A 26,073-nucleotide genomic window follows, 5' to 3' on the forward strand; every position below is an offset into this window, starting at 1 on the left:
AAAAATCTAAAATCTTTCCTCTGGGTGCTCCGGTTTCCCCCACAGTCCAAAGACATGTGGTACAGGTGAATTGGGTAAGCTAAATTGGTCGTAGTGTCATGAGTGTGAATGCAAGAGTGTATGGGTATTTCCCAGTAATGGGTTACAGCTGGAAGGGTAAAAACATATGCTGGATAAGTTGGTGGTTCATTCCGCTGTGGCGCCCCCAGATTAATAAAGGAACTGAGCTAAATGAAAATGAATGAATAAATGAATAAAAAGAGCTGCAAGCAATCCATGATTTTACCTATTAAATTAGACACATCATGGTAAATTTATTTCTGCTGTTTACCCGCAGGTTATCTTACTGTCACTGTTTTGAGAAGATTCCAGATCCAATAAACAGCAAATCATTTAAACACATGAACTTACAGGTGAGAATCTACTTTTTTGTGTTATAAATGAAAGAGATTAGCTGTGATTCCATCCAAAGATGCAAATTAGACTTTGCAAAACTGGAATGTCACATAAAACATTCGTGAATACAGCACCGTTTCCTTTCAAAAACAAAGTCAAAAACAACAAAATCGTCACTTCCTGATAAAATGGTGGCAAATATTAAACAAAAAAAGGAATTTGCTGCTGCAGGAGAAGATACTGGACCTTTTCTCTTCAGTCACATGACTTTTCTTTTAATGGGCTAGCTGGGAATTCTTTTTTTCATGGTTGTTTAGTCACATTTTCTTTCTTATTGGGTATAAAATTATCTTATTTAATTGTGCGCAAAAGTTTTTTTTTTTTTTTTTGCACATATTTAATATTTATGTATATATGCATATTGGCATTTCCATTAGGCTTTTTTCCTATTATTCCTAAATGTGTATAAAATAGCTGTATGTAAACATAGATACTGTCACATTATAAAATATTTTATTGGTAACATATGTAAATGATGACCTATTTAAACACTTTAAATGGTAACATACATTTCGGTCTATAAATATTTGGGCATCGACACAATTCTAACATTTTTGACTCGATACACCAACACAATATATTTGCCATTAAACAAATGCTTTAACTGCAGACTGTACGCTTTAATTTGAGGATATTTACATCCAAATCAGGTGAACGCTGTGGGAATTACAACTGTTTGCATATGTGCCTCCCACTTGTTAAGGGTCCAAAAGTTGGAAAAAATTGGACAATTGGCTTCCAAGCTGTTCCATAGCCAGGTGTGTGTTGTTTCATCATTATCCCAATTACAATGAGCAGATAAAAGGTCCAGAGTTGATTTCAAGTGTGCTGTTTGCAATTGGAATCTGTTACTGTCAACTCTCAAGATGAGACCCAAAGAGCTGTCGCTATCAGTCAAGCAAGCCATCATTAGGCTGAAAAAACAAAACAAACCCATCTGAGAGATAGCAAAAACATTAGCCGTAGCCTAAACAACTGTTTAGAACATTCTTCATTCTTCGTGAGTTCAGCAACATCAAAAGACCCGGAAGACTACAGAAAACAACTGTGTTGGATGACCAAAGAATTCTTTCCCTGATTAAGAAAACACCCTTCACAATAGTTTGTTAGATCAAGAACACTCTCCAGGAGATAGGTGTATGTGTGTCAGGGTCAACAATCAAGATAAGACTACACCAGAGTGAATACTGAGGGTTCACCACAACATGTAAACCGTTGGTAAGCCTCAAAAAGAGGAAGGCCAGATTAGAGTTCTAAAAAAGTCTTCACAGTGCTGGAACAACATCCTATGGACAGATCAAGATCAACGTGTACCAGAGTGATGGTAAGAGAAGAGGATGGAGAAGGAAAGGAACTGCTCATGATCCTAAACTGTGAAGAATCGTGGTAATAGTGACATGGCGTGGCTGCCATGTATGGCTGTCAATGTAACTGGTTCCCATGTATTTGTCATTGATGTGACTGCTGACAAAAGCAGCAGGATAATTTTGGTGTTTCAGGCAATATTTTTTGCTCGTATTAAGCCAAATACTTCAGAAATCATTGGACGGTGCAAGATGAAGAATGACCCAAAGCATACTGCAAAAGCAACCAAAGAGTTTTTGAAGGGAAAGAAGTTGAATGTTATGAAATGGTCATGTCAATCACCTGTTCTGAATCCGATTGAGCATGCATTTCACTTGCTGAAGACGAAACTGAAGGGAAAGTGCCCCAAGAACAAGCAGGAACTGAAGACCGTTGCAGTAGAGGCCTGGCAGAGCATCACCAGCAATGAAACTTGGCGTCTGGTGAGGTCTATGCGTTCCAGACTACAGGCTGTAATTGACTGCAAAGGATTTGCAACCAAGTATTAAAAAGTGAAACTTTGATGTAGGATTATTATTCTGTCCAATTACTTTTGGACCATTAACAAGTGGGAGGCAAACGTATGCAAACTGTTGTAATTCTTACAGCGTTCACCTGATTTGGATGTAAACACCCTCAAATTAAAGCGTACAGTCTGCAGCTAATGCACATCTTGTTCGTTTCATTTCAAATTCATTGTATTGGTGTATAGAGCAAAAAATGTTTGAACTGTGTCGATGACCAAATATTTATGGACCTAACTGTATTTATTTGTATTGTTTCCAGTATGTGTGGCCACTGCTCCGTTCTTCGTCAGAAATCAATCTGAAGATCTCAGAGCTGGAGATCATGGAGAACCAGCATCTCAGTGTCCCGTCCCCTCCTTTAGAGACTGAACCGGAGAATGACAATCAACTGGACAGAACGACTGAAGGTGGAGAAAAGTGGTTGAAAGGCCCTGAGGAATCAAACAAAGGAAACACGAACCCTGACTACAGTGAGATGGTGGATACTGACGAAGACGAAGAGGAGGGTGGTGTGTTTGATGAAGAGTGGGGGAATTCTGTCTCGGACTATGAAAGACATTTCATGCCGTCTATTGAGGTCATTTAACTCTGATATCTAATACCTCAGGGGATCTGCTCTGTACTGTGGTGTCTTATAGGGACAGTTCTCACAAAATTGAAAATTCTGTTTTGAAAATGTCCAAACCTGTTTGAGATCTTGAACGCAACAGAAGATAGACAATAATAATATAATAGACACGTTATGTTAGCTGACCAATCAGAGCCTCCTGAAGGCGGGCCTTTCGGAGGAACTAGGAAATATGATAGTCGTTTTCATATTAGCTGTGCAGCTGTATATAATCTAAGATATAAAAAAAATAATCAGATTTTCTACAAATAAATGTATGAACACACATTGCCTTAGCCACCAAGCCTCAAAAAAATACACTCTGGACTAGAGGTCTGCATTTCCGAATAAATCGCGGGAGCGGTCGGTAACGGGTTTAATTTGGGACGGGAGCGGGCTGTCTAGCAATATCGCGGATATTGCTATGAGAGAGAGAGAGAGAGAGAGAGAGAAAGAGAGAGCTTTGCGTGTGTGTGCTCTTGGTGCTTGTGTGTGTATATGTTAGTGCGCGCGCGAATGAGAGAGAGAGAGAGCTTTCCCAGATAGCAAAATACACCCGGGCCAGTTCCGGCTAGATTCTCGCCTGCCGGACTTACCACTCAGCCCGGCTCTGGCTGCCAGACTCCGGATGCTTGTGGACTCACTGCCCGATTCCGGCCCGAATCAATCGGCCAGATGCGGCGGCCGTAAGGGAGCCGATGCTGCCGCATCCGCACTGGATTCGGCCCGAGAGTAATGTGCGCTGCGGCCCGGAGCTGGCGCGACTCAGTATTTATATACTTTTATCTAAAAACTTTTGGTATTACATTGGTACTTGATACATGGTATTACAAGCCTTTGAGTTGATATAACAGCAAACGCCTGTGTGTCTGCTTGTGTGTGTGTTAGTGCGCGCGTATGAGAGAGAGAGATTTGTCTGTGTGTGTGTGCTTGGTGCTGTGTGTGTTTATACAGACAGTATAACACTATACAGACAGGACTGTATAGCTGGGGGATTTTCGGTTTTGTTCTCCCCCGCTCTTTAGCGGGATCGGGCGTGGCGGCCAGAAAACGGGGCGGGTCGGGCAGCGGGACAATAAATTCTTAATATAAGCGGGCGCGGTCGGGTTCAGGCTAAAACCTGGCGGGCGGGAGCGGGATTCAAAATTTAGTCCCGCGCAGATCTCTACTCTGGACCACCCCTTAAAAGCTTTTTTTATGTTGGACACAAAAGAAGACTTTTAAAGAAGTTTGAAATTGTTAGCTATTGACTTCCATACTGGCTACTGGTTTCCAACATTCTTCAAAATACCTTCTTTTGTGGTTAACAGAAACTCTAATGAACAACTGTAGGGTGTATGAATGATGGCCGAATTTTAAAAACATTTTTGGGTGAACTGTCCCTTTAAGTGGTGCATTATTTAGGATTTGCCAAACGTGTTTTTGAGACTATGCACAGATTTTTAGCTTTACAGTCTTTCAGACAAGCAGTAACATGTAAAGCTGGCGTGTCATTTTTGCTTTTGTGCAATAAGGACTGTTTTCCAACAGGTTTCCAGCGTACTCTCCTTTTTTGCCATTGGTTGCCAAAAACATGGCTGAAACTCATGCCTAGTATGATGGATCAGTGGTTAGCAATGTCGCCTCACAGCAAAAAGGACACTGGTTTGAGTCCCGGCTGGGTCAGTTGGCATTTCTGTGTGGAGTTTGCATGTTCTCCCCATGTTCACATGGGTTTCCTCCTGGTGCTCCAGTTTCCTTCACAGTCCTGCAATGTGAGAGTGTATGAGTGTTTTCCAGCAATTTGTTGCAGCTGGAGGGGCATCCGCTAGGTAAACTATGCCTGAATAGTTGGCAGTTCATTTTGCTGTGGTAACCACTGATAAATAAGGGACTAGGCTGAAGGAAAATGAATGAATGAAACTCATGCCATTGGTCGAACCAGTATTGGGCAGGCCAGAGTATTTTTTTCAGACTTTTGAGGGATTTTAACCTAGATTTCAGCTTTGCCTCTGCACATTAAAACCTGGAAAAGAGTATCCCTAATATAATTTAAGATTTAAAACATTGCACAAATGTTATTATTTTTTTTATTGTAAATGTATTTTTTTTACCACTGGTAGATACAGTTTTGAATGTAAAAAATAAAAGTTTTTTTGTACATAATAAAATGTTTACATATGTAATTATGTTTTTTTTTTTGTCCATTTATTGTGAAGGGAATTTCTCAATAGTTTTGCAGTGTTTATAAATTAATCGGGTAGTAATGGAGTGCAGTCTGTAAAAGCATGCTTTTTTCGTGCTTCGAAGAAAAGAATAACAAGACCAATTACTAATATTTTTGATTTAGTAATTTTTATTCTAAAGCAAAACAGGCTTTCATTTTGACAGGCTTATACAGGTCTATAGCCAGCCTGGTAAAAGAATGGTTCTTTCGAGGCATACAGTTTTCACAACTTTGTGACTTTGTCACTATATTTAGCGACATGCTTGGATGTTATTATTATTTTTAATCATGTGTATATAACTGTTTAAACACAAATCCAAAACCTAGACTTTCGCTCTGCCTCAAATCGTGTGTACGGACGTGTGACATGTGACTTTTTGAGAATTGTAAACGAGGGGCAGCGGTGTCTGTAATGAAAAGGAAGGGAATCTCTTCGTTTTTATATTTAATTCAAAATGTTTTCATGCCTAAATAAAACAAAAGCACAGAACAGACTCATTTAAGAGCAAGGGGTGTCCCCTGATGGTTCTGCGGTATGGGTTGTGTATAGGGAGGATCGGATCTTTAATGTTTATTGTCACCCTTCATAGAAAGATTGAAAACATAGGAGAAATGTGGGAAAATATGCTTGCGTATGATAGCGGGATAACTGTAAAATACGGGAGAATCCTGGGGAGAAACAAGAAGGTCGACAGGTTACTGGTGATTTTTATAGACTCTTACATGTCCGTCTGACTGACCGCAAATAATTTAGCACCGCGAGTTTGAGGTGTTTCTCTTGTACAGTCAAACCAATCTGCTTTTCCTTTGTTTTAAATTTAACAATTTTATTTGACTGTTTAATCTTTTCTTGTTCGCATTCACTGATGTTTTAGTGGCAGTTGACATGCCTACATAAAGCGTGGTGCAAATATAAATACCCCTTTATTAGCCATAGGCTGTTAAACCAAAAACAATAGGATACACAAGACATGTCACTCGTAAAGTTTTGAATGGGAAAAATGTAACAGTTAATATGGCGAATGAAGCCCAGCCTACTAGTACAGGAGCCAATCATCGATTGCTATAGACTGATGTTTCTCTGGGGGGAAGCTCGGACCAGACGTGTGCTTTAACGGCAGTTTGGTGGTCAACAAACGCACTGGAATCTCAGCGAATATTTGCTTCACAGACATAAGACATATATCGGCATAAAGCTTGAAATCTGTTTTTTTAAATACACCAAGTGCACTTGAAAACATCAGTAATTTGGTTTTGTAATTGTATGAAATGAACACAAGGAACTGTCCATCCTGTCAAACGCACATAACATGACAGCAGCAACTACCCAACACCCACAAACTTGTAAACAAAGAGTCACTTTCATTTCTGAAGAACATTCACCATCAAAACCAAGTTGTAGATTACTTCAGAACAGCAGATCGCTCAAACGATCATTATTCAGAGGAGGATGATAATCTGTAGAATGGCTATAAGTGAGGTTGGTGCCGTGATCTCGTTCCTTTCGAGTGCGCATTAGCTCGGGCAACCAGAATAAATGTTGATTTTGTTTGATTCAACATTTAGAAATCAAACTTATGAGACGTTTGTTGTTTCATTTTATTGGTGGTTCCAAATATGTAATGTAATCATAAGCTTGGCAAACAGTTTTGGAGAATTTGATGTTTCCCCTGAGGCATTTCAAATATGGCCGCAGAGTGAAATTACTAAGAGAGACTTTGGTTAAACAAATAGAAACGGTTAGACGTAATCCGCTTGTTAAGTGTGACGTCACGCGAAGCGGCCTCCGGGTCCAAGCGCTCTATTAAACTGAATGGGGAGACTCATAAAATGGTAATAATAAACGTTTACAAAGTGATTTAATGCTTTCGAAAATCACGATCGCAGTATACATGTCCATGCCTAATATCCAATGGCCAGAAAGTGATACATTTTTTATAAATTGTAAAAGTTTTGGTATTTGTTATGCAGCAGGCCCGGAGATTGTTGTGTACACTATGACTTTATGTAAAATTAACTTTAATGTGTGATAGGAATAAAACGTGATCATAAACGAATGATTTCTCCACTCAAATGAATGGCGGCTTCAACCCGGAAACAGTATTACATACATCACAAACACGTCACCACTTAACAAGCGGATGATGTCAGTAATATGCAAATTGATTACGTCACGTATGACGTAATTTAGTGACTTTTCAGGCAGAGCTTAGCGCCTTTTCATTGAAAATAGTTGTAGTATAGCTGTATTATTTTCATAAATGCTATTGTAGGTCCAGACAGGTCTGCAGTACAGTTCAAAATCACTATGCTAAATATTTATTTATTTCACAGCCTACAACAAGCAAGCTAAAAAATAAACAAACAAAAAGGCTTTGGATATGTGTATCATTGGATATGTGAAAACATATCTGCATATCATACAGTGCATGACTGTGTATGACATAAAATTGGAATCTGACGTAAGAAACTAGCTCTGCACACAGGAACTGTTTGAAGACAACAAAGAATTGACTCCTGCCTGTTTAATTATTGGTCAAATTGTTTACCTGGCTGAGGTGGTGATGCGAAACGAATAATTTTCTAATTTTGACAAAAATCTACATGTATCTAGGTTTTTGCAGCACCCATCCCCCATTGAGGTCGCTGATGTAGGGGGCGCTCGCGAGTCGCAGACCAAGGCGAACAGGCGGCTCTACAGATACAATCAGAGCAGACGGGAGGGGGAAGTGAGAGGGAAAAGGAACTCGCTGAAGCTGCCCTTTGTTTCTAGATTTGCCGAAGAGAACGGGGAAGAGACCGGCGCCGATATACACTGTAAGTCACGCTCTAAACACGGCACAATGTTTGTAAATCACATGACGTCACTGCGGACTTTTAAACGGAGATCGTCCGTAACATTTATCGAACGCGAACAAGTTGTTTTTTTCGCCGGTTCGCGGTGCTCGAGTCGGTCCGACATTACAGAGCCACCGCAGAGGCTGAATGAATGAAGAAGTTTTGGGATGCAACTCGAGCGGGGTCAAGCGTACGGAAGGCGGGTTGGATCAATCATTTAAAGAAAGATGCTCGCCGTATATACACCTCTGTACTCGTGATTTTTAAAGTAGAATTATTTCGGTTTGAAAGCACACACGGATATGGGGAAGCACAGCATGGCCGACTGTAATCACACATACACACAACCCAGTTCCTTTGCTTTTCTTTGTCTTTCCTATTCGGGTTTATTTATAGTTTTTAAATCGTTTTTAATTGGATTAAATGAAGGGTAAACTGTCCAGCAACCATACACTGTTTCATAAAAACATATCCGAAATATTTTCCGTCGTCAAGTCGTTTTGTTTCAACGTTATGTCTTTGGTTTTAATGGAGCTGAGTTGTATTCTTGCTTCCTAACGTTAGCTGGGTCACGTCTTTAAAAAAAACACAAGGATAAATTTTGCATTACCCCATTTACGTTTACATTTCACGACTTGCTTCTGTTATATGTCTTGATAATGCAGAGAAGAAACACTAATGAAGTTAATAGGTTACTGTTCGCTAATGTTTAGCTGTTGGTGTTAGCTTGCTGCTAATTCACGTTAGCCTTGAGGAAGAATTAAAATGTGTCGTTTTCGCTTCTTACTGCTCATTTAAACTTTTTTTTGGTGTTGTTTTACAAATTTGTACACTTTATTTTTGAATATTTGTTTTTGTATATTTGGTGATTTTTGCAAACATCATATTTACTCGAATTAAACTTATTGAAAGGGTCATTAACCGGCTTTTGAGGTTTTTTAAGCAGTGATGACTTTATTTACTTGATTTTGTTTTAAATAGAAGTCAGTTTACTTTCAGATTTGGAGTAAATTAAATATTGCATATGTTTGTGACACTTGGTTAGAAAACAGCTGTCTGGTAATTTGGCATTGTCTTGTATGTATGTAGCCTACTTGTCACATCCTTTGGTCTAGTGAGCATTTCTTACAGTCAATTTATTTGTGTCTGTGTTTATATACTTTTTTTATGGCTAACGTTACAAAACATCTGAATATTTCCAGTGTTATTAGGTAGATACAAAACAAATGCAGTTCATTGAGCTTTGGATTCACAATAAGAACTGTTATTCAGCATTATTAAAGACTCTTCTGCTGCTGCTGCTCTCCTAATTTTGATTCTTTGATATTAAACTGATAGGTTTTCATGCTGTAATCGTGTCTTGTTTGTTTTAGGATATAAAAGTGTAACATTTTGTGTGTGCATATTTCAGTTTTAATGTTAAGACAAGGTCATTTTAAGTGACACTAATGTTTATATCTAATAAGCAAAAAAAAAAAAAAAAAACGGACCCCAATCCTCATGTTTGAAATGACAAGTGTATTTTTAAAAGCTCTTGAATGATTTCTTGCTTTATGAGTGATACTAATTGTATGCTTGCTTTAAATTATATAAATGATTGTTACTTTATATCCAATAAGCAACCTGGATACAATTTTTGGAAGAAAGCCCCTTCATTAAACTGGTTAATGTTTTCATTGGCACACATTAAGGCAGAAATTAATTAACCCAGACTCGTGGCCCATTTTAAGTTCTTTTATATTGCAGCTATAACTGGCTTCATTCTGTAGCTGCTATGATGCTATAATTTTTTACAGATGAGCTTTCAGGGCATTAGGATGAGATCAGATCTTAAGATGTCAAATTAGTGCTGTATTTTCATGGTGGTGGTCGCTATAAGTGTTTTTAAGAATCAAAGTATAATGCAGTTTTATTATTATATATCTATAAAAATAATTAAACAGGCATATTCTGATCAAGAATTGGTTAATGACATTTAAAATAGTCTGAGCATAAGAGTGCAGCCTTAAAATATTAATTAATTGCTGATTTAAAATTTTGATACCTTGGTTTGAGGGCTTGCAAAACTTCTGGTAGCATTTCGGGCTGGCACTCTTCAGTTTTTGTCAGCCTGATTTAAATTCAAGTAGCCTGAATTGAAAATGTATTATTTACTAAATAAATAGAAATATATACATTTACACGTTTACTAAATAACAAAGTTATTATAGTGCTTTCATTATAGGCTACATATAATTATAAATTTACGTTTACATTTTTATTTTATTTTTTTGAAAATGACCATTTCATTTATTATTATTTTTTTTTTTCTTTTCATTTTGTAATTGTCCCTGAAAAACAATCATGCGACAATCTGGTAGGTCACCTGGTACCTTTATTTAAATTTTTTTAAATCAACTTTGTACCAAAGTACCGGCTATTTTGACAAAATCCATTAGTGCAAATACGAATTCAAACATTTATTGATGGTGGGACCCCAATGCATGAAAATTACATACAGCATAATTACACAATCTATGAAAGAATGCAAAAGTATTGAAATGGGCTATGTTTTTTCTCCTGTTAAGATAGCCCGACAGGCAGGATGGATTCATTTTTGGTAGCTTGACTGGAAAACATAATAACCAATGAATGTCAGGCTAGCAGTTTTGCAGCAAGCCCTCCTAACGTCTCTCTAGGATTTGTCAGCAGAAAAGTGTTAATGATTTAAAATGAAAGAATTTAACCACAGCATCTTTTTTTAATACATTTAAATAAATGTGAGAGTTCAGGTATTTTATTTAAATTTGACTATACCTTATATTGAAGTTACCACTTTTAATTACATTAATTTACTTTCAATGCTTAATGACGGATACACTTTTATGCAGACACTAAATCACCATACATGAAAAGCGTGAGCTTATAAGAAAGTTTTTTTTCTTGTAAGTCATTAGTAAATCAAAATATTTCTATTTGTGTTAAACATGTAATTCATTTATGCATTTTAAGAAATGTTAATCATGGCTAAGTTCTGGAATAAAATGAATGTGTTTTTCCAGGCTTTCTGAGAATCCAGAACACTGTGTTTCTGCCTCTCACTTCTGGCTCTGCTGAGAGATGTCCACTCCTGACCCACCCATGGGCGGGACCCCTCGGCCGGGACCTTCCCCAGGCCCTGGGCCGTCTCCTGGGGCCATGTTAGGGCCTAGTCCTGGACCCTCACCTGGCTCTGCCCATGGCATGATGGGCCCCAGCCCTGGGCCCCCCTCTTCGGGACACCCTCTACCTCCACAGGGCCCCTCAGGTTACCCGCAGGACAACATGCACCAGATGCACAAGGTATTAATGGCTTTTATCAATAGCACTTGTATAAAAAGTTTGGTTTTTAATGTAATTAAAAAATGAAAAGAAAACTTTTCATGCTCATTAAGGCTAGATATGTTTATCAAAAATATTGTAAAAAGAAAACTTGCAAAATATTATTAGTATTTTAAATAATTGAATGTAAAAATGTAATTCATTTCTCTGATTCAAAGCTGAATTTACATCATCATTTTCTTTCAGTCTCCAGTGTCACATGATCCTTCAAACATGTATGCCCTATACCACCTTGGTTTATTAAAAAGCCTTCTAATATAATGCAGTGATGCACCTTTCTCTGTACTAAAAAAGGCAAATGTTTATCAGAAAGAATTTATAAATACACTATGCAATCTACATCTTTTGTACCAGTGTTTGCAGATGGTTCAAACTCAGATGGACGCGTATCTGCTGCATCAGTGATGGGTTCAGAGTGTTTTAAAAAAAAAAGTATTGCCGGATAAAGCTCTATATTCACAGCTGAAGCTTGTGCACTGTTTGTAGCTTTGGAACAAATAGAAAAAGAACAGTAACGCCAGTTTTTAATTTGCACAGATTCTATATCCTGCACACAAGCACTTGAATCTATGAAAACCGATCATCCTATGATTTTTAGCATAATAGAAAATGTCAATGTGGACCTTTTAAAGGAAAAAGACTTTGATATAATTTTTTTTGCTGTATATCTGGTCATAAGGGATTCATTGGAAATGAACGTGGAGATAAAACAGCTAAGGAAGCCCTACAGTTGAAGTTGAAAGTAACAAACCTTTGTCTGATGTTAAACCTGCTTTAAATCTGAATATTAATACGGAATGGTGAATGGAATGAATGTAGAAAGAACAACAATTTGTATTAAGTTAGTCCATTTGAAAATAAAATAAATAATTAGCATTTTGAAAGTACACATGGTCAGGCTGTACACATGAGATGCAGAATCGGACACTCATGACTCACACACTTGTATTTATCGAAAGGGGAAGAAAAACCTATCTATGACTTGTGTAAGAATATTTTTATGTTAAAACATATTTCAGTAGAATGTGTGTTTTTAAATGATATTAGAGAACATTTTTATTCAGGAGATATTTTAAGGGAAATGTTTATTTATTTGAATTAATACAATATTTATATTTAATTAGACTAAAATATTGTATATGACTCTTAATGTGTTTTTTGTTCAATGTATGTTTAAGAAACTGATACGATTGTTATATTTTATTTATTTAGTATAGGTTTTGCCATGAATATAGCCAATACTACTGATATGTCATTAAAATATAATTAAATCATGATCCTTCAGAAATCATTATAATAATATGACAATGTGCTGTTCTATTATGATCAATTATTATTGCTACTTGGTCTTTAAGGATTCTTACAATAATCAATTTTGAAAACTTATTGCATCACATAAGAAATCTGTGATGGGTTCAGCTTTTTAGGATTCTTTGTTGAAAGGAAAGTTAAAAATAACAGCATTTTTCTCTTTTTGCATTAAATATTACTTCTGTTCCTGAACAATTTAATGTGTTCTTGATTAATAAAAGTAATTAAAGGCATATTATAATACTTTTGAATGGTGTGTATGAATGTTTTGTAAGGAGACCCAGAAGGGATGTGATGGTGGAAGGAATGGATGGGAGAAAAAAAAATGGAGAGATAGGAAAGTATATATGTTTTAAGTTTTTGTGTTTCCTTGCAAAACTGTTTTAACAAACACTTTCTGTTCACTTCATACATGTCAACCCTCCAGTTTTTGCTGGGATTGATTCTCCCGTATTTTATCATTCTATCCCGCTATAATCCTATCATTAAGTATTTTTCCGTATTTCTCCCATATGTTTGATCTTGAAAGCACGTTAATTAATATAAAAACGTCTGCTTTCACTTTCTTTCCATTAAAGCTGTGCATCAATCATACGCAAATTCTGAATCAGTGAATGCATATATAAGGGCTGACTGATGGATGTATGATAATCTGATCCCAGATCAGCTTCTGTACATTTCATTTAAAATGACACCTCTGTTATCAAACAAGTTAGGAGCAACAAATAAATCTCTGGTTTTGTTTTAGGGGGGTTGACATGTATGAAGTAAACAGGAAGTGTTTGTGGAACAACATGTTTGTGAGGTAATGCAAAAATAATAAAGATAAACGCAAAAACTTAAAAAATATATCTCCCTATCGCTGTTTTTTTTCTCCAATTCATATATATAATAATATATATATTAAATGTTTTCTGAGCAGCAGATCTAATTCTAATATGATGAGGGATCATGTGACACTAAAGAGTGAATTAATGATTCAGAAAATCAGGATGAAATGCGTGTAATGTTATATTTAATAAGAAAGTAGTCACACTAAATTGTATTAATATTTCACAACTGCCACTATATTTTCCATCAAACAAATATTATCTTGTGAGCAGAATAGGCTTCTTTTAGTAGTGTAGATCTGTTAGTTCAGTGTTGATTTTCCTTTCTGCTGTTCGGTCATCATCTTTGAGTCATGCTGTATTTTGTGTTTTTCTGAAGCCCATGGAGGGCATGCATGAGAAAGGCATTCCTGAAGACCAGCGCTATGGTCAGATGAAAGGAATGGGCATGAGGCAGGGTGGGCACAGCGGTATGGGACCCCCACCCAGCCCTATGGACCAACATTCTCAAGGTATTTAATTCTATAGTGTATATCTGTCGTTCTGTCTTTCACTGTGTTTATCATTCTGTTTGTTATTCCTTTTTCATTTTGGGGATGTCTGTTTTTTTTCATCCTTTTGTTGTTGTTATGCATTTTTGCCTCTGTCATTCCTTCTTTGTACTGTTTTATTTTTGCTTTTTCTTTATGTAGGTCTTTCTGTGTACCTTTCTGTTCTTTGTTTCTACCTTTTTATCTGTCAGTTTTTTTTTTTTGTATACTTTCACTTTTTATTTGTTGTTTTTATTCATCTGTTTTTTGTTTGTTTGTTTGTTTTTTGTTTTTTAAATTAGGGTAGCAGCATAACCAATACAAAATTTCAACTTAAAAGTGGATGCATTTTTTACTCCCAATCATTTCACATTTTGTACAATATAGCTGTAGCAAAACACAATGTAAAAAAAAAAAGAAACAAAGTAAATAATAACAATGATAAAATAATAATAATAATGTAATCAATATTAATAACAAAAACTACACAATTATGGAAGGTCAAATATACACCTAATAGTCAAACTCTATACTAAAAAGTATAAAGTCTTTGTTCTTAGTCTGAAGAGGAGAATGTGAGAGAAAGCGCACTGGTTATTAAATTAGAAAATGTGTACCTTACAGATTAAAGATGTGGTCCACTACAATATCACATGTGGTATGATGTGTAATGTAGCTGTGTGATTATAAACAACATCTCTGAATGTTCAGTGCAAAGGGAGACATTGGCTTTTACGGAGTTAGCTTAGCAAAGCATAAAGAAAACGAAGTTTGGGGACTTCAAAAAATACATTTGTGTTAATGAGATCATAAACCCTTCATGTTACGTTTGTACACCCGGCCACACCCCTTTGCTGCACAGGGTGTGCAGTAATGTTATAAAAGAGACACTTCCTGGAGCCGATCTGTGAATCACAGCACATTATGTTAGCTGACCAATCAGAGCCTTTTGAGGGTGGCCTTTGAAAGAATTAGGAAATATGATGTTTCATGTCGTTTTCATGTTAGCTGAGTAGCTGTATATAATCTAAGTAAGATATTTGAAAATATAATGTGATTTTCTACAAGTAAAGCATAAGCACACACTGCTTTGCAGCTTATAAACGCAACCAAGTCTTACAAATACACTCTGGACCACCCCTTTAAACCCAAATTGTTGTTGTTTTTTCTGTAGTTTTTTTTTTCCTCCATCCGTTGGTCAATATTTAATCATTCCTTCCGATCAATGATAGTTTTATACGTGCTCTGTCATATCTCTATGTTGCTTTTATCAGCTGTTCTATCCATTTGGGATTGTTTTTTTCAGTCTATATATGTTCAGAGTCTCTGTTCTTTCTGTCTTTATTTTAAATGCCATTGTTACTATTTTTTCATTTTTAGAATTAATATTCCCATTTTAAATAGTTTCTCATATCCGCAGGTATCTCTATCTTTTTTTTTTTACTCATAAGATTTTATCCTTGAGAATATTTAATTTAATTATAGTCATTTTAACAATTAAATAATGAGGCACTGGAGTCTAATAGTATAATAATAAATGTTAACAGAAAAGTTACCAAATCTATTTTAAATTATCAGACTCCCACATGAAAATATACTATAGTAATTTATAGTAAGTAATATAGTGTTTTTTAACCTTACTGACACCTCCAATAGAGATAGAAAGGTTGTGCAATCAACTAAAGTGTTGCTAGAATAGGTCATGTATAGGTTATATGGATGATTGTGGTCTTGTCCATGTGTTGTGTGATAAGGCCATATGTTGATTATTGTGACCGGCCTACATATCCGTTCGTCTGCCATTCATTCTATTTCTATCATTCCTGTACAATTCATTCTATCTTTATTTTTTGTGTGTCATTCTGTCATGTTCTGTCTTTCCATCTGTCGCTCTTTGTCATTTGTCATGTTTAATCACTCTCTGTCCATCTGCTATTTTAGCATTCTTGCTATTCCTTTTATGAATACATGTTGTTCTGTTTGTTTTTCTATACGCAAGGTAATATCATACACAAGGACATGTGAAATATGAGATGCAGATGTTGTGTGTGTGTGTGTGTGTGTGTGTGTGTGTGTTTGTGATCTGTGTCTGTTATGTGGTGAACAGATGGCGCTCTTCTGTTTAGACTGAGCATAGAAAAGTCATCCAACCTGTTAGCTCACATTTCCCTTTGATGTGCACTGCTGTGTTCCTCCTCTGGGGCAGCCAAAACACTTGTTTTCCAGAAAGAGATCAATGTAGGGTGACCAGGGTTACCCTTTTGAAACGAAAAGTCAGACAGCTGTCGGAAACCACAGCAAAAGCAAAACAAAATTTAAAATAGTATGCGTTCAAACACTTACAGGCAATATAAATTATACAAGCTACTATAATCAGGGGTATATTCTGGAAGGCAAGATTAATTTACCATCTGCTAAACCCTGAAATCAACTCTGATCATCTCTAAACCTGCTTTTTCGAGGTGTTGGTTTCAAAAACTCCTAGGAGTAAGTTTAGTCAACTCAGAGTTTGTTAAACCTGAACACAAAAGGCATTCTCAATGCAGAAGCCAAAATCAGCATTAAAACAGACCCAATAAGCAGTGTGCCACACCACTTCAGTTTAAGGGCAAGATACATTCTCAAAGCCTGTTGCTTTATTATATATAAATCTTTAATCTTTTATTTGTAAACAAAAATTCTTATGTTTTTATAGTTGGTAATTATACATGAAATGGACAATTATCAGAAGGAAAATATAGGTTTATGTATTTTAAATGATGGTTTTGCTTCCGCATTTGTTACACAGCGAAATATATTTCTGTAATAAAATCACACGAGAGCTCTGGTTTCACCCACAAGTCCAAAAACGGGGTATAGGTGAATTGGATAGGCTAAATTGTCTGTAGTGTGTGTGTGAATGGGAGTGTATGGGTGTTTCCTAGTGATGGTTTGCAGCTGGACGGGCATCCGCTGTGTAAAATATATGCTGAATAAATTGGCGGTTCATTCCACTGTGGCAGCCCCTGATTAATAAAGCGACTAAGCTGAAAAGAAAATGAATGAGTGAATGAATGAATGAAAATTACTTTAGAGATGCATTTTTTTAAAGCGTTACAAAAAATAATAACACCGTTCCACCCTGCAATTTAAGTATAAATTAAATAACAATACAAATAAACTTTTATTAATATAATAATAATAATAATTATTATTATTATTATTATATAATTGAATGTTGGAACTGAACACTGAAGTTATCCACTTACATATCCGTAAACTTATCTGGATATGTTACATAACCTGAATCTTGTGATTGGTCGGATTGGTCTGAAAGAATATTATTTAGGAATGTATAGCATTAAAAAACAACAAACAAATGAATCTGTAGAACAGTTGCGTAAGTGTATAAGTTCTACTACTAAATGCAAGGCTTGGTATTCTATGAAATATTTTGTTGTATTTTTATTATATATATTTTTTTATTTTTCAGAAAACATTGCAATGAATGACTACTATTGTTAATCGCATTTTAAATGTCTTTGCAAGTGTCCCATAATCCATCCTAAACTGCTGCAGGCAAGAACACCTCCTCAAATGTCAGGAAGCACTAAAAAGCAGCTTAGTAGTTATATTGACAATGCACTGGAAGACAAACAAGAATCAAATGATCAAATGTTGCCTTAAATTTTTTCCTAGGTTACCCATCTCCTCTGGGTGGTTCGGATCACGCCCCCAGCCCGGTACCTGCTAATGGCCCACCATCTGGCCCCATGATGCCCTCTGGTCCTGGTGCTATGCCTATGGAAGGCGGAGACCCGCAGGCAATGGCTCAACAGAACCGGAGTGGAGGTGCAGGTGGTGTTGCAGGGCCAGGACCCAGCGGAGGACCTCCAAACGCAGGTGGCCCTGGTGGTGCTGGCGGACCCACTCCTTTCAACCAAAACCAACTTCATCAGCTGCGGGCACAGATCATGGCCTATAAAATGCTTGCTCGCGGGCAGCCTTTACCAGATCACCTACAGATGGCAGTGCAGGGAAAGCGACCCATGCCCGGCATGCAGCAGGGGATGCCCAACATGCCCCCTGCTTCAGGACAAGGAGCAGGACCTCCTGGACCTGGGGTTCCCGGTCCTGGTGGACCCAACTACAATAGACCACATGGTACTTTAAAATAATTTCACAGCTCTTCAAAATTCTGAAATAGTAACTGCTAAAACAATGGTAGGCGAAACATTAGTGCATTTCAATTGTTTTAATCTTAACTATGTTAAAGGAATGGTTGGACCAAACATGCCTCCTCCAGGACCCTCTGGTGTACCTCCAGGCCTGCAAGGACAACCCACCAATGGACCACCTAAACCTTGGCCTGAAGGTCAGTAAACTGTGTAAACGATCTCTAGTTGTTGCCAATAAGCAAGTGAAGTTAAACTTTACTGGGTGTTTTAGGCTACAGAGCCACATACTTACCTTGACTTTGTAATCCCAGGACCCATGGTGAACGCTGCTGCCCCCGCAAGTGCCCCACAGAAGCTGATACCCCCTCAGCCCACAGGCCGCCCTTCTCCAGCACCACCGTCAGTTCCTCCCGCTGCCTCCCCTGTCATGCCCCCTCAGACCCAGTCTCCAGGTCAGCCAGCCCAGCCACCGATGGTGCTGCACCAGAAACAGAACCGCATCACACCCATCCAGAAACCCCGGGGTCTAGACCCGGTGGAGATCCTCCAGGAAAGAGAGTACAGGTGAGATGAGTGTGACCTAATGCAGGGGTTCTCAAAGTGGGGGTCGGGACCCCTCGAGGGGTCGCGGGACAATGAAGGGGGGGGTCGCCAGGTGATTTAAAAAAATCTATTTATTATTATTAAATCGTATAAGAATGACCATATTTTATCCATAACCTACAGAAGAGAAAAAATATAGTCGTTTATAATTACTATATAGTTACTATAGTAGCTTATAGTTACTAGTTCTATTGGATTGCAACCCCAGTGGTAATTACATTATATTAAAGACACAGCAATAGCGTCAGATGCAGCAGATGGATTTTATAACACCAGGTTAAAGTTTCTGGCCCATTTACAGCACTGACATTAAACGAAGAATATACCTGGGTGTATCTGTGTGTGTGTGTGACATTGCATGCAAGGTTTCTGTATTCATAACCAGGATATTGGGGGTCGCGAGTCACTGGCATCGTCATATTGGGGGTCGCAGGCTGAAATGTTTGGGAAGCCCTGACTTAATGCATTCAGGAAATCATTCCTTTATGTTAACTGGATTCACCAATGTTTACTGTTGTTGTTGTTTCCACCTGTCAGGTTACAGGCACGTATTGCGCATCGTATTCAGGAACTGGAGAATCTTCCAGGCTCTCTGGCTGGAGACTTGAGGACCAAAGCCAACATTGAGCTCAAGGCACTTAGACTTCTGAACTTTCAGAGACAGGTAAAATTTGCGTCATTAATTCGATAACTATAATGATTGTATCATTGTTATTATTATTTAGAGATCTTTAAAGAAAACCTCCTGTTGTTGATGTGAACACAGCTCCGTCAGGAAGTGGTAGTGTGTATGCGGCGTGATACGGCCCTGGAGACTGCACTCAACGCCAAGGCCTACAAGCGAAGTAAGAGACAGTCCCTGCGCGAGGCTCGTATCACTGAGAAACTGGAGAAACAGCAGAAGATCGAGCAGGAACGCAAACGCAGACAGAAACACCAGGTACTGCACTGTTTTTTTTTTTACACTCTTGTCTAATTTGCAGAATTCAGAAGCATGTTAAACGTGTGCAACACACTCTAAACCCTAAAATGAAGCAAAGGTAGTAGTAATGAACAACTATTCTCTTGCTTTGTTTGTAGGAGTATCTCAACAGTATCCTGCAGCATGCAAAGGACTTCAAGGAATATCATCGTTCCATCACCGCAAAGATGCAGAAGTTGACCAAAGCCGTAGCCACGTACCACGCCAACACTGAGCGAGAGCAGAAGAAGGAGAATGAGCGTATCGAGAAGGAGAGAATGAGAAGGCTTATGGTGAGGAGAGATGGTCTTTCTACAGCCTGTTTTTTGGAATTAAGATGCGTTTTCAGTAAACTGAAATTCACATGTTGTGTCTTGCATGCTCAAGTGATTTTTTTTCTAATGGAGACGTGCGTCAAGCATGTTAATATCTAAATAGTGATTCGCTTTCCTGCAGAGCAGAGTTTGAAACGTCTCAGATTTTCAGAATGCCGCAAGCGCACCATGCACCTTGTGACCAGAACCAACCAATCAACTTACACATTCTGTTGTACAAAATTCAGTTTTTTTTTTTTTCAGTGTTTTGAACACTGAACTGACAGTAATACAACAGGCTTAATATACCATTTAACAATAGCAGTCAGAGGAAAAACAACTAACATTTGATATTTATACACCTTCCTTAAAAGATAAGTAGAATAAATAAAATAATACAAAAAATAATAATACTACTATCAAATGTATAATATTAATAATAAATCATTGAAAAGTACACATTAAGGCTTTCGAGACATGCACAGTTCAATTTAGCGATAGTTTAAATTCAACTTTTCTTCATGTATAAAACTTTTATCAGCAAGAGTTTGTCAGTGGTGGTGCCTTTAAGTGTGCAGCTAATCACTGTTAATCAACACTTGTTAATCAACAACAGACTCTACAGGTAGACAAGGTCTAAAGCACATTTAAATTGTGATGGATGATGTACACCTTGCCTTTTTCACTTCCTTGTAGACAAATATGTATTGGCCCGTTTCTGCTGAGTCGTACGGTCACCTTTATCAGGCTTGCATTTCCACTGCCAAAAGGGTACCATTGGCAGGGTGTACCACAAAATTCAGTCAATGTCATTCTCGCTTGAGGAAATGTCAAAGTAAAGCTGTACGAGTTGTTCACGAGTGGTTTCTCATTAGGTGCTTTAAATAAAATGTATTATTATTATTAATATTATTATTATTGTTGTTATAAATATTATCATGGTTTTGATTTGACAACTGCTAACCGATAGAGTAAAAACTGTTAGATGATTTAAACGTCTGAAGAAAGTATCATCTGTTTGTGTTTCTCCCAGGCTGAAGATGAAGAGGGTTACAGGAAGCTGATCGATCAAAAGAAGGACAAACGTTTGGCGTACCTGCTGCAGCAGACCGATGAGTATGTGGCCAATCTCACAGAGCTTGTCAGAGCTCACAAAGCAGCTCAGGCCCTCAAAGACAAGAAGAAGAAGAAGAAAAAGAAGGTGAGAAAATGAAATGGATTTGGAAAGGCTGTGTAATAGAATCTAAATCTTGATGTCTTTAATTGTTTGTCCAGTAGAGAGTGAGATAATACTGTCTGTTTTTTTCCGCTCTCAGAAGCCAGAGAACGCTGAAGGTGGAGCTCCTGCGCTTGGTCCTGATGGAGAGGTGAGATCTGGAGTTGTGTTGGCTGGTCATTTAAGTTAATCTGTCTTTAGTGACAATTCAACCTTTAAAGCCAGGTTTTAACTACATTATATCAGGTCAAATTTGATGTTGGGTGTAGTGAATAAATAAAAAAAGCAATAAATTACCTGAATAATTCATTTCATTTGCCAAATGGGAAAAACAGGCTTTAGATTTCACCTCCGAAGACATAAATTATGATATCACTCAGTTGCTCTAATTTTATAACTTTTTAAAGTGTTTAATGAGTAATTAGGGCTGGGGGATTTGGCCTAAAATTAAGTAGTTACAGCTTTTTTGAGAGATGCCAAGGCTGTGCCGGACTGTACACGTGTGCTTGACAGAAGTATATTATAAGATAATTTAATAAATATAAGTCATAATATAATAAGTATAAATTAGCCATAACAGAGCGGGGTCACGTGACTCCACACATGGTACTAGGGAAAATAATTTTTAAAAATTACCTGGAAAAATTAGTTTGATTATAGGTTCCCATTGTTGATTTCAATGAATCACCCAGCCTTGAGAGTAATTAAATGAACACCAGTATAGCATATACATAATGAACAGCAAAATGTATTTAATATTTTTGCTTTTTATTTTTTTTATAACTTATTTATTTGTAGAATTACTTGTTTATATAAGATGTTTTTATCAGAAATGCAGTATCATCATTATAGTAGATATTGGTGCTACATAATGCTTCTGAAATGGCATGAATTCTTGTATATTAGAATATTTTATATTATTTAACCCATAATTTCTGTTCTGCCATTTATGTAAGTCTTTGAATGCATATAACTGGAAATGATGGAAATGTATTAGTCAAAAACAGTGGTAATGTTGTGCGCTAATCTAATACTATGTTTTTTTTTTTTCTTGTATTATAGCCTCTGGATGAGACTAGTCAAATGAGTGACCTGCCGGTGAAGGTGATTCACGTGGACAGTGGGAAGATCCTCACTGGCATGGACGCTCCTAAAGCTGGACAACTGGATACTTGGCTGGAGATGAATCCAGGGTGAGAGAGACACACTTTGGCAATTTTATCTAAATGGGTTATTTCTTGAGTATCTCATATAAAAATTGTTGTAAAGAGAACGACTGTTTTTTTTTTGTTTTTTTTTATCCAATAACCCAAACAGTATTTTTCTTGAATATAAAGTTGTAATAATAACAGTAAATTGCTGAAATTGGTCTGTGTGTAAATGCAGGAGAATAATTGCTGGTTTGAACATGTCTCAGATTAGCACGTTGCAAATTTGTACATGTTCTCCAGCCAATCAGATCCTTCTGATGCTGATGATACATCCTCAGATATTGTCACATAATTCTTCAGAAAAAAATTTATTACACCGATCAATTGTTATTTGTTTTTCATCATTAATTATCAATACTAAATAATTGAATACATGTTGATAATAATGTTGAATACAGTTTATTCCTGCTTTATAGTTTTGTGAAAACTGATCCATTTAACATTTTAGGATACTTTGAAAAGAAAGTTCAAAATAACAGAATTTATTTGAAGCAATCTTTTTTTTAAATACTTTCACAAATTATATATGTTTTTATTTTAAATGTAATATGTCTTTGATTATACACAAGTGCATTTGTGCAAAGTAAATATATATTTTTAATGGTACTTTTTTACAAAGTGGCAGTTTTAAACACTGATGATAACAAATGTTCACAGTCATGCATCACTAAAGACTGTAATAATGAATCTTTCTGCCAATCATCTTTCTAGCGTTTAACCCATATTTTTGATCAGATGAATGCAGCCTTTGTGAACAGGCTTTTTTTTTCTAAAGCCTTTAACATCTTGCTTTTGATCAGTAGTGTACAAGAATGGTTTGGAGTCATGCTGATTTGTTTGTTTTCTGTAGGTACGAGGTGGCCCCGCGCTCAGACAGTGAAGATAGTGGCTCAGATGAGGAAGAGGTGCTTATATCGGTGTTTTTGTTCAGAGTCTCTTAAACATGCTGCTTTCTGCAAAGGCTTTAAATGCACTTGAAAAGAAAACTGTTTATACGTGTTGTTTTTTGTTTTTTGCTGCCTTGAGCTGTCAGGAAATAGGCCATCAACAGGATAAGATTAGTAGCTAGTTAATCTTTGAGATAGTAGTGCCATGACTGGATAATTATAATAAATGGCTTTCCTAATAAACATTTTGAGCTTCTAATATTGGTGGCCAATATTAAATATCAAGATTTTAGTTTTCCCCCCAAAAATAAATGTATATTTGTTGAGCCAAGTAATAGTGTTCAGTAAACTATGTATATATAATGTTTATTATAGCGGATTATATATATATATATATATATATATATATATATATATATATATATATATATATATATATATATATATATATATATATATATATATATATATATAATTTAAATGATTATATATAAATATTTGTTTTACAATATTAAATTAAAAATGTAAAAATAGATTAATGTTTGTCTAGTTTGGTTTAAAATTCTTTATTAATTCTAATTGTGATTAATTTTATATATTTAATCACAAATTAATTGTAAGTGATTTGCGAAATTGTTTAGATTTACTTTCATTAGTTAATTTAATTTAAGCTATTTCTATATATGTATGTTTTTTCAATTTACAAATTAATTTTATTTAGCACAAGTTATATCTGATTGTTTAGATATTTTGCAATTTATGACTTGCCATAATTATGTGAATGTAAAATGTAGAATTAACAATGTCTCAAGATTTGTCCATCTTACTGTATGTCCATCTATTTTGATGCTTTAAAGGATGATGAGGAAGAGCCTCAGCCCTCTCAGGCCCCGACAGAGGAGAAGAAGGTGATTCCTGATCCAGACAGCGAGGATGTTTCTGAGGTTGATGCTCGTCACATTATTGAGTGAGTCATTGGATTTAGCCTGGCTACATGAGCTCTTGCTCATTTAATCATTCTGTTGTCATAATTGTAGTTATAAGTGAATGAAATCCATGATGTGTCTTACAGACATGCCAAGCAAGATGTAGACGATGAATACGGGAACTCTGCATTCATTCGGGGCCTGCAGTCATATTATGCTGTGGCCCACGCCGTCACAGAGAAGGTGGAAAAGCAATCGAGTCTGCTAGTGAACGGGCAGCTCAAACAATATCAGGTAGAAAAAGATATATTACTCTACAGTTTTTACTTTATTACAAACATGCTCTGTTTTAAAAATGTTTTAAACTAATTCCTGAGGTGCAGCTGATCACAGAGAGTTGGAACAGATCTTTTGGTCTCAGTGTCTTTGCAAATCCTATTCTGTGAACACGTTTATATGCATTGTATGCAACCCCCTCTACCATTCAGTGTGACCTTTTTTTCGACGTAATGCTTTTCTCTGAAGATACGTAACTTTTTCAGTTATTAATTATCATCACCGATCTCAGTTACCACAAAAGATCCCAGAAAATACTAAGATATGGATATAAAAACGAAAAATACACAGAGAGATTCTTGTTAATCTGGTGGCTTGTGCTTATTGCTTTCGTTCCGTCCACAGATTAAAGGTCTGGAGTGGCTGGTGTCTCTGTATAACAATAACCTAAATGGCATTCTGGCTGATGAAATGGGTTTGGGCAAAACTATCCAGACCATCGCACTCATCACCTACCTCATGGAGTTCAAACGCCTCAACGGACCCTTCCTTATCATCGTCCCCCTCTCGTAAGTCACTGGAGTTGCATGATACCAGAGGAAGAATTTGACAATATTTAGGTTTATGGATGAACGAAAAAATGTAAAAATATGAATATTCTGTAAATTATCGGGGTGATTTGTGAGTGCGTCTAGATCAGAGATGTCCAAAGTTGGCCTATGATAACCCATGGTTTGGCCCACTATCCCATCTGAAAAGAGAGGAAAAATGGGGGAGGGGCAGGGGTATGCCTTTAATAGAGATTGTCATTTCTAATTTAACACAATCTTTTATTTGTTTATTTTATTGTTAAGCTACAAAAAAGAAAGCTTGAATTAAATATTGGGAATGGATGAGATTTATTTAAATGTGCATTGAACTCAATTGTGTTATAAATAGAATTTATGTTAGTTTGTTTTCATTGTAATACGTTCATTATAAAATGTAAAAAAATTAGGGTGTATTAGCTAGCCCAATACGTTAAAGTCTATTTATTTATAAATATTATTTCAAAGAAATTGGGAAATTAGTCTTATAAATTTACTATCGGCCCTCAGATCTAAATTGTTTGTTTTTTGGCCCTTTATAAGAAAATATTTGGGAATCTCTGATCTCGATGGCAAAAAACAGTTAAATAAATCCAAATACATTTTTATGGGAATTAGGCTTTCTAGAATTGAACAGTTTTGGGTGTAGTAAGGATTTTTTTGGCATGTATTGTAGATTTGATGTTATGATTTTAGTGTCATTCATTTAAAATTGTTATTATAGTTAATAAAGTATTCTATTTAAATAGGAAATTTATTATAACTTATGGTATGTCATATACTATATTAGCACACCCTGTATATATATTTTCTTTATGGTATATTATGTACACTTTGCATTTTAATCTCAAGCATTTTTTTCTGGACAATAAAATATGCTGTGTAGAAATATTCATTATACACTTTTCCATCATCAATAGTGATAT

General features: G+C 36.4%; 2 protein-coding genes across 4 annotated transcripts in view; both read left to right on the plus strand.

The window, feature by feature from the left end:
- Positions 1-5,099, plus strand: part of il12rb2l (interleukin 12 receptor, beta 2a, like) — a 26,928-nt gene extending 21,829 nt beyond the window's left edge. The window contains exons 14-15 of the mRNA NM_001365786.1: positions 338-413; positions 2,587-5,099. Of these exons, the coding sequence (NP_001352715.1) occupies positions 338-413; positions 2,587-2,913 (403 nt within the window). The 3' untranslated portion in view covers positions 2,914-5,099. The remainder of the gene's footprint in view (positions 1-337; positions 414-2,586) is intronic.
- Positions 5,100-7,854: 2,755 nt separating this feature from the next.
- Positions 7,855-26,073, plus strand: part of smarca4a (SWI/SNF related BAF chromatin remodeling complex subunit ATPase 4a) — a 36,083-nt gene continuing 17,864 nt past the window's right edge. For 2 of the 3 annotated variants that reach the window (XR_012397681.1, XM_021469728.3), the window contains exons 1-16: positions 7,855-7,957; positions 11,020-11,299; positions 13,859-13,991; positions 17,688-18,152; positions 18,265-18,363; positions 18,478-18,730; positions 19,307-19,433; positions 19,536-19,709; positions 19,850-20,023; positions 21,078-21,245; positions 21,361-21,411; positions 22,323-22,453; positions 23,322-23,376; positions 24,216-24,325; positions 24,431-24,578; positions 24,966-25,129. Coding sequence is in view for 2 of the 3 variants with exons in the window: in XM_021469728.3 (XP_021325403.1) it covers positions 11,078-11,299; positions 13,859-13,991; positions 17,688-18,152; positions 18,265-18,363; positions 18,478-18,730; positions 19,307-19,433; positions 19,536-19,709; positions 19,850-20,023; positions 21,078-21,245; positions 21,361-21,411; positions 22,323-22,453; positions 23,322-23,376; positions 24,216-24,325; positions 24,431-24,578; positions 24,966-25,129 (2,474 nt within the window). In the remaining variant the exon portion in view is untranslated. Of the gene's footprint in view, positions 7,958-11,019; positions 11,300-13,858; positions 13,992-17,687; positions 18,153-18,264; positions 18,364-18,477; positions 18,731-19,306; positions 19,434-19,535; positions 19,710-19,849; positions 20,024-21,077; positions 21,246-21,360; positions 21,412-22,322; positions 22,454-23,321; positions 23,377-24,215; positions 24,326-24,430; positions 24,579-24,965; positions 25,130-26,073 lie in introns of those variants that run through there. The other variant, NM_181603.1, reaches the window with a different exon arrangement.

This window comes from Danio rerio, chromosome 3, assembly GCF_049306965.1.
Source record: "Danio rerio strain Tuebingen ecotype United States chromosome 3, GRCz12tu, whole genome shotgun sequence".
In the NCBI taxonomy this organism is placed as follows: domain Eukaryota; kingdom Metazoa; phylum Chordata; class Actinopteri; order Cypriniformes; family Danionidae; genus Danio; species Danio rerio.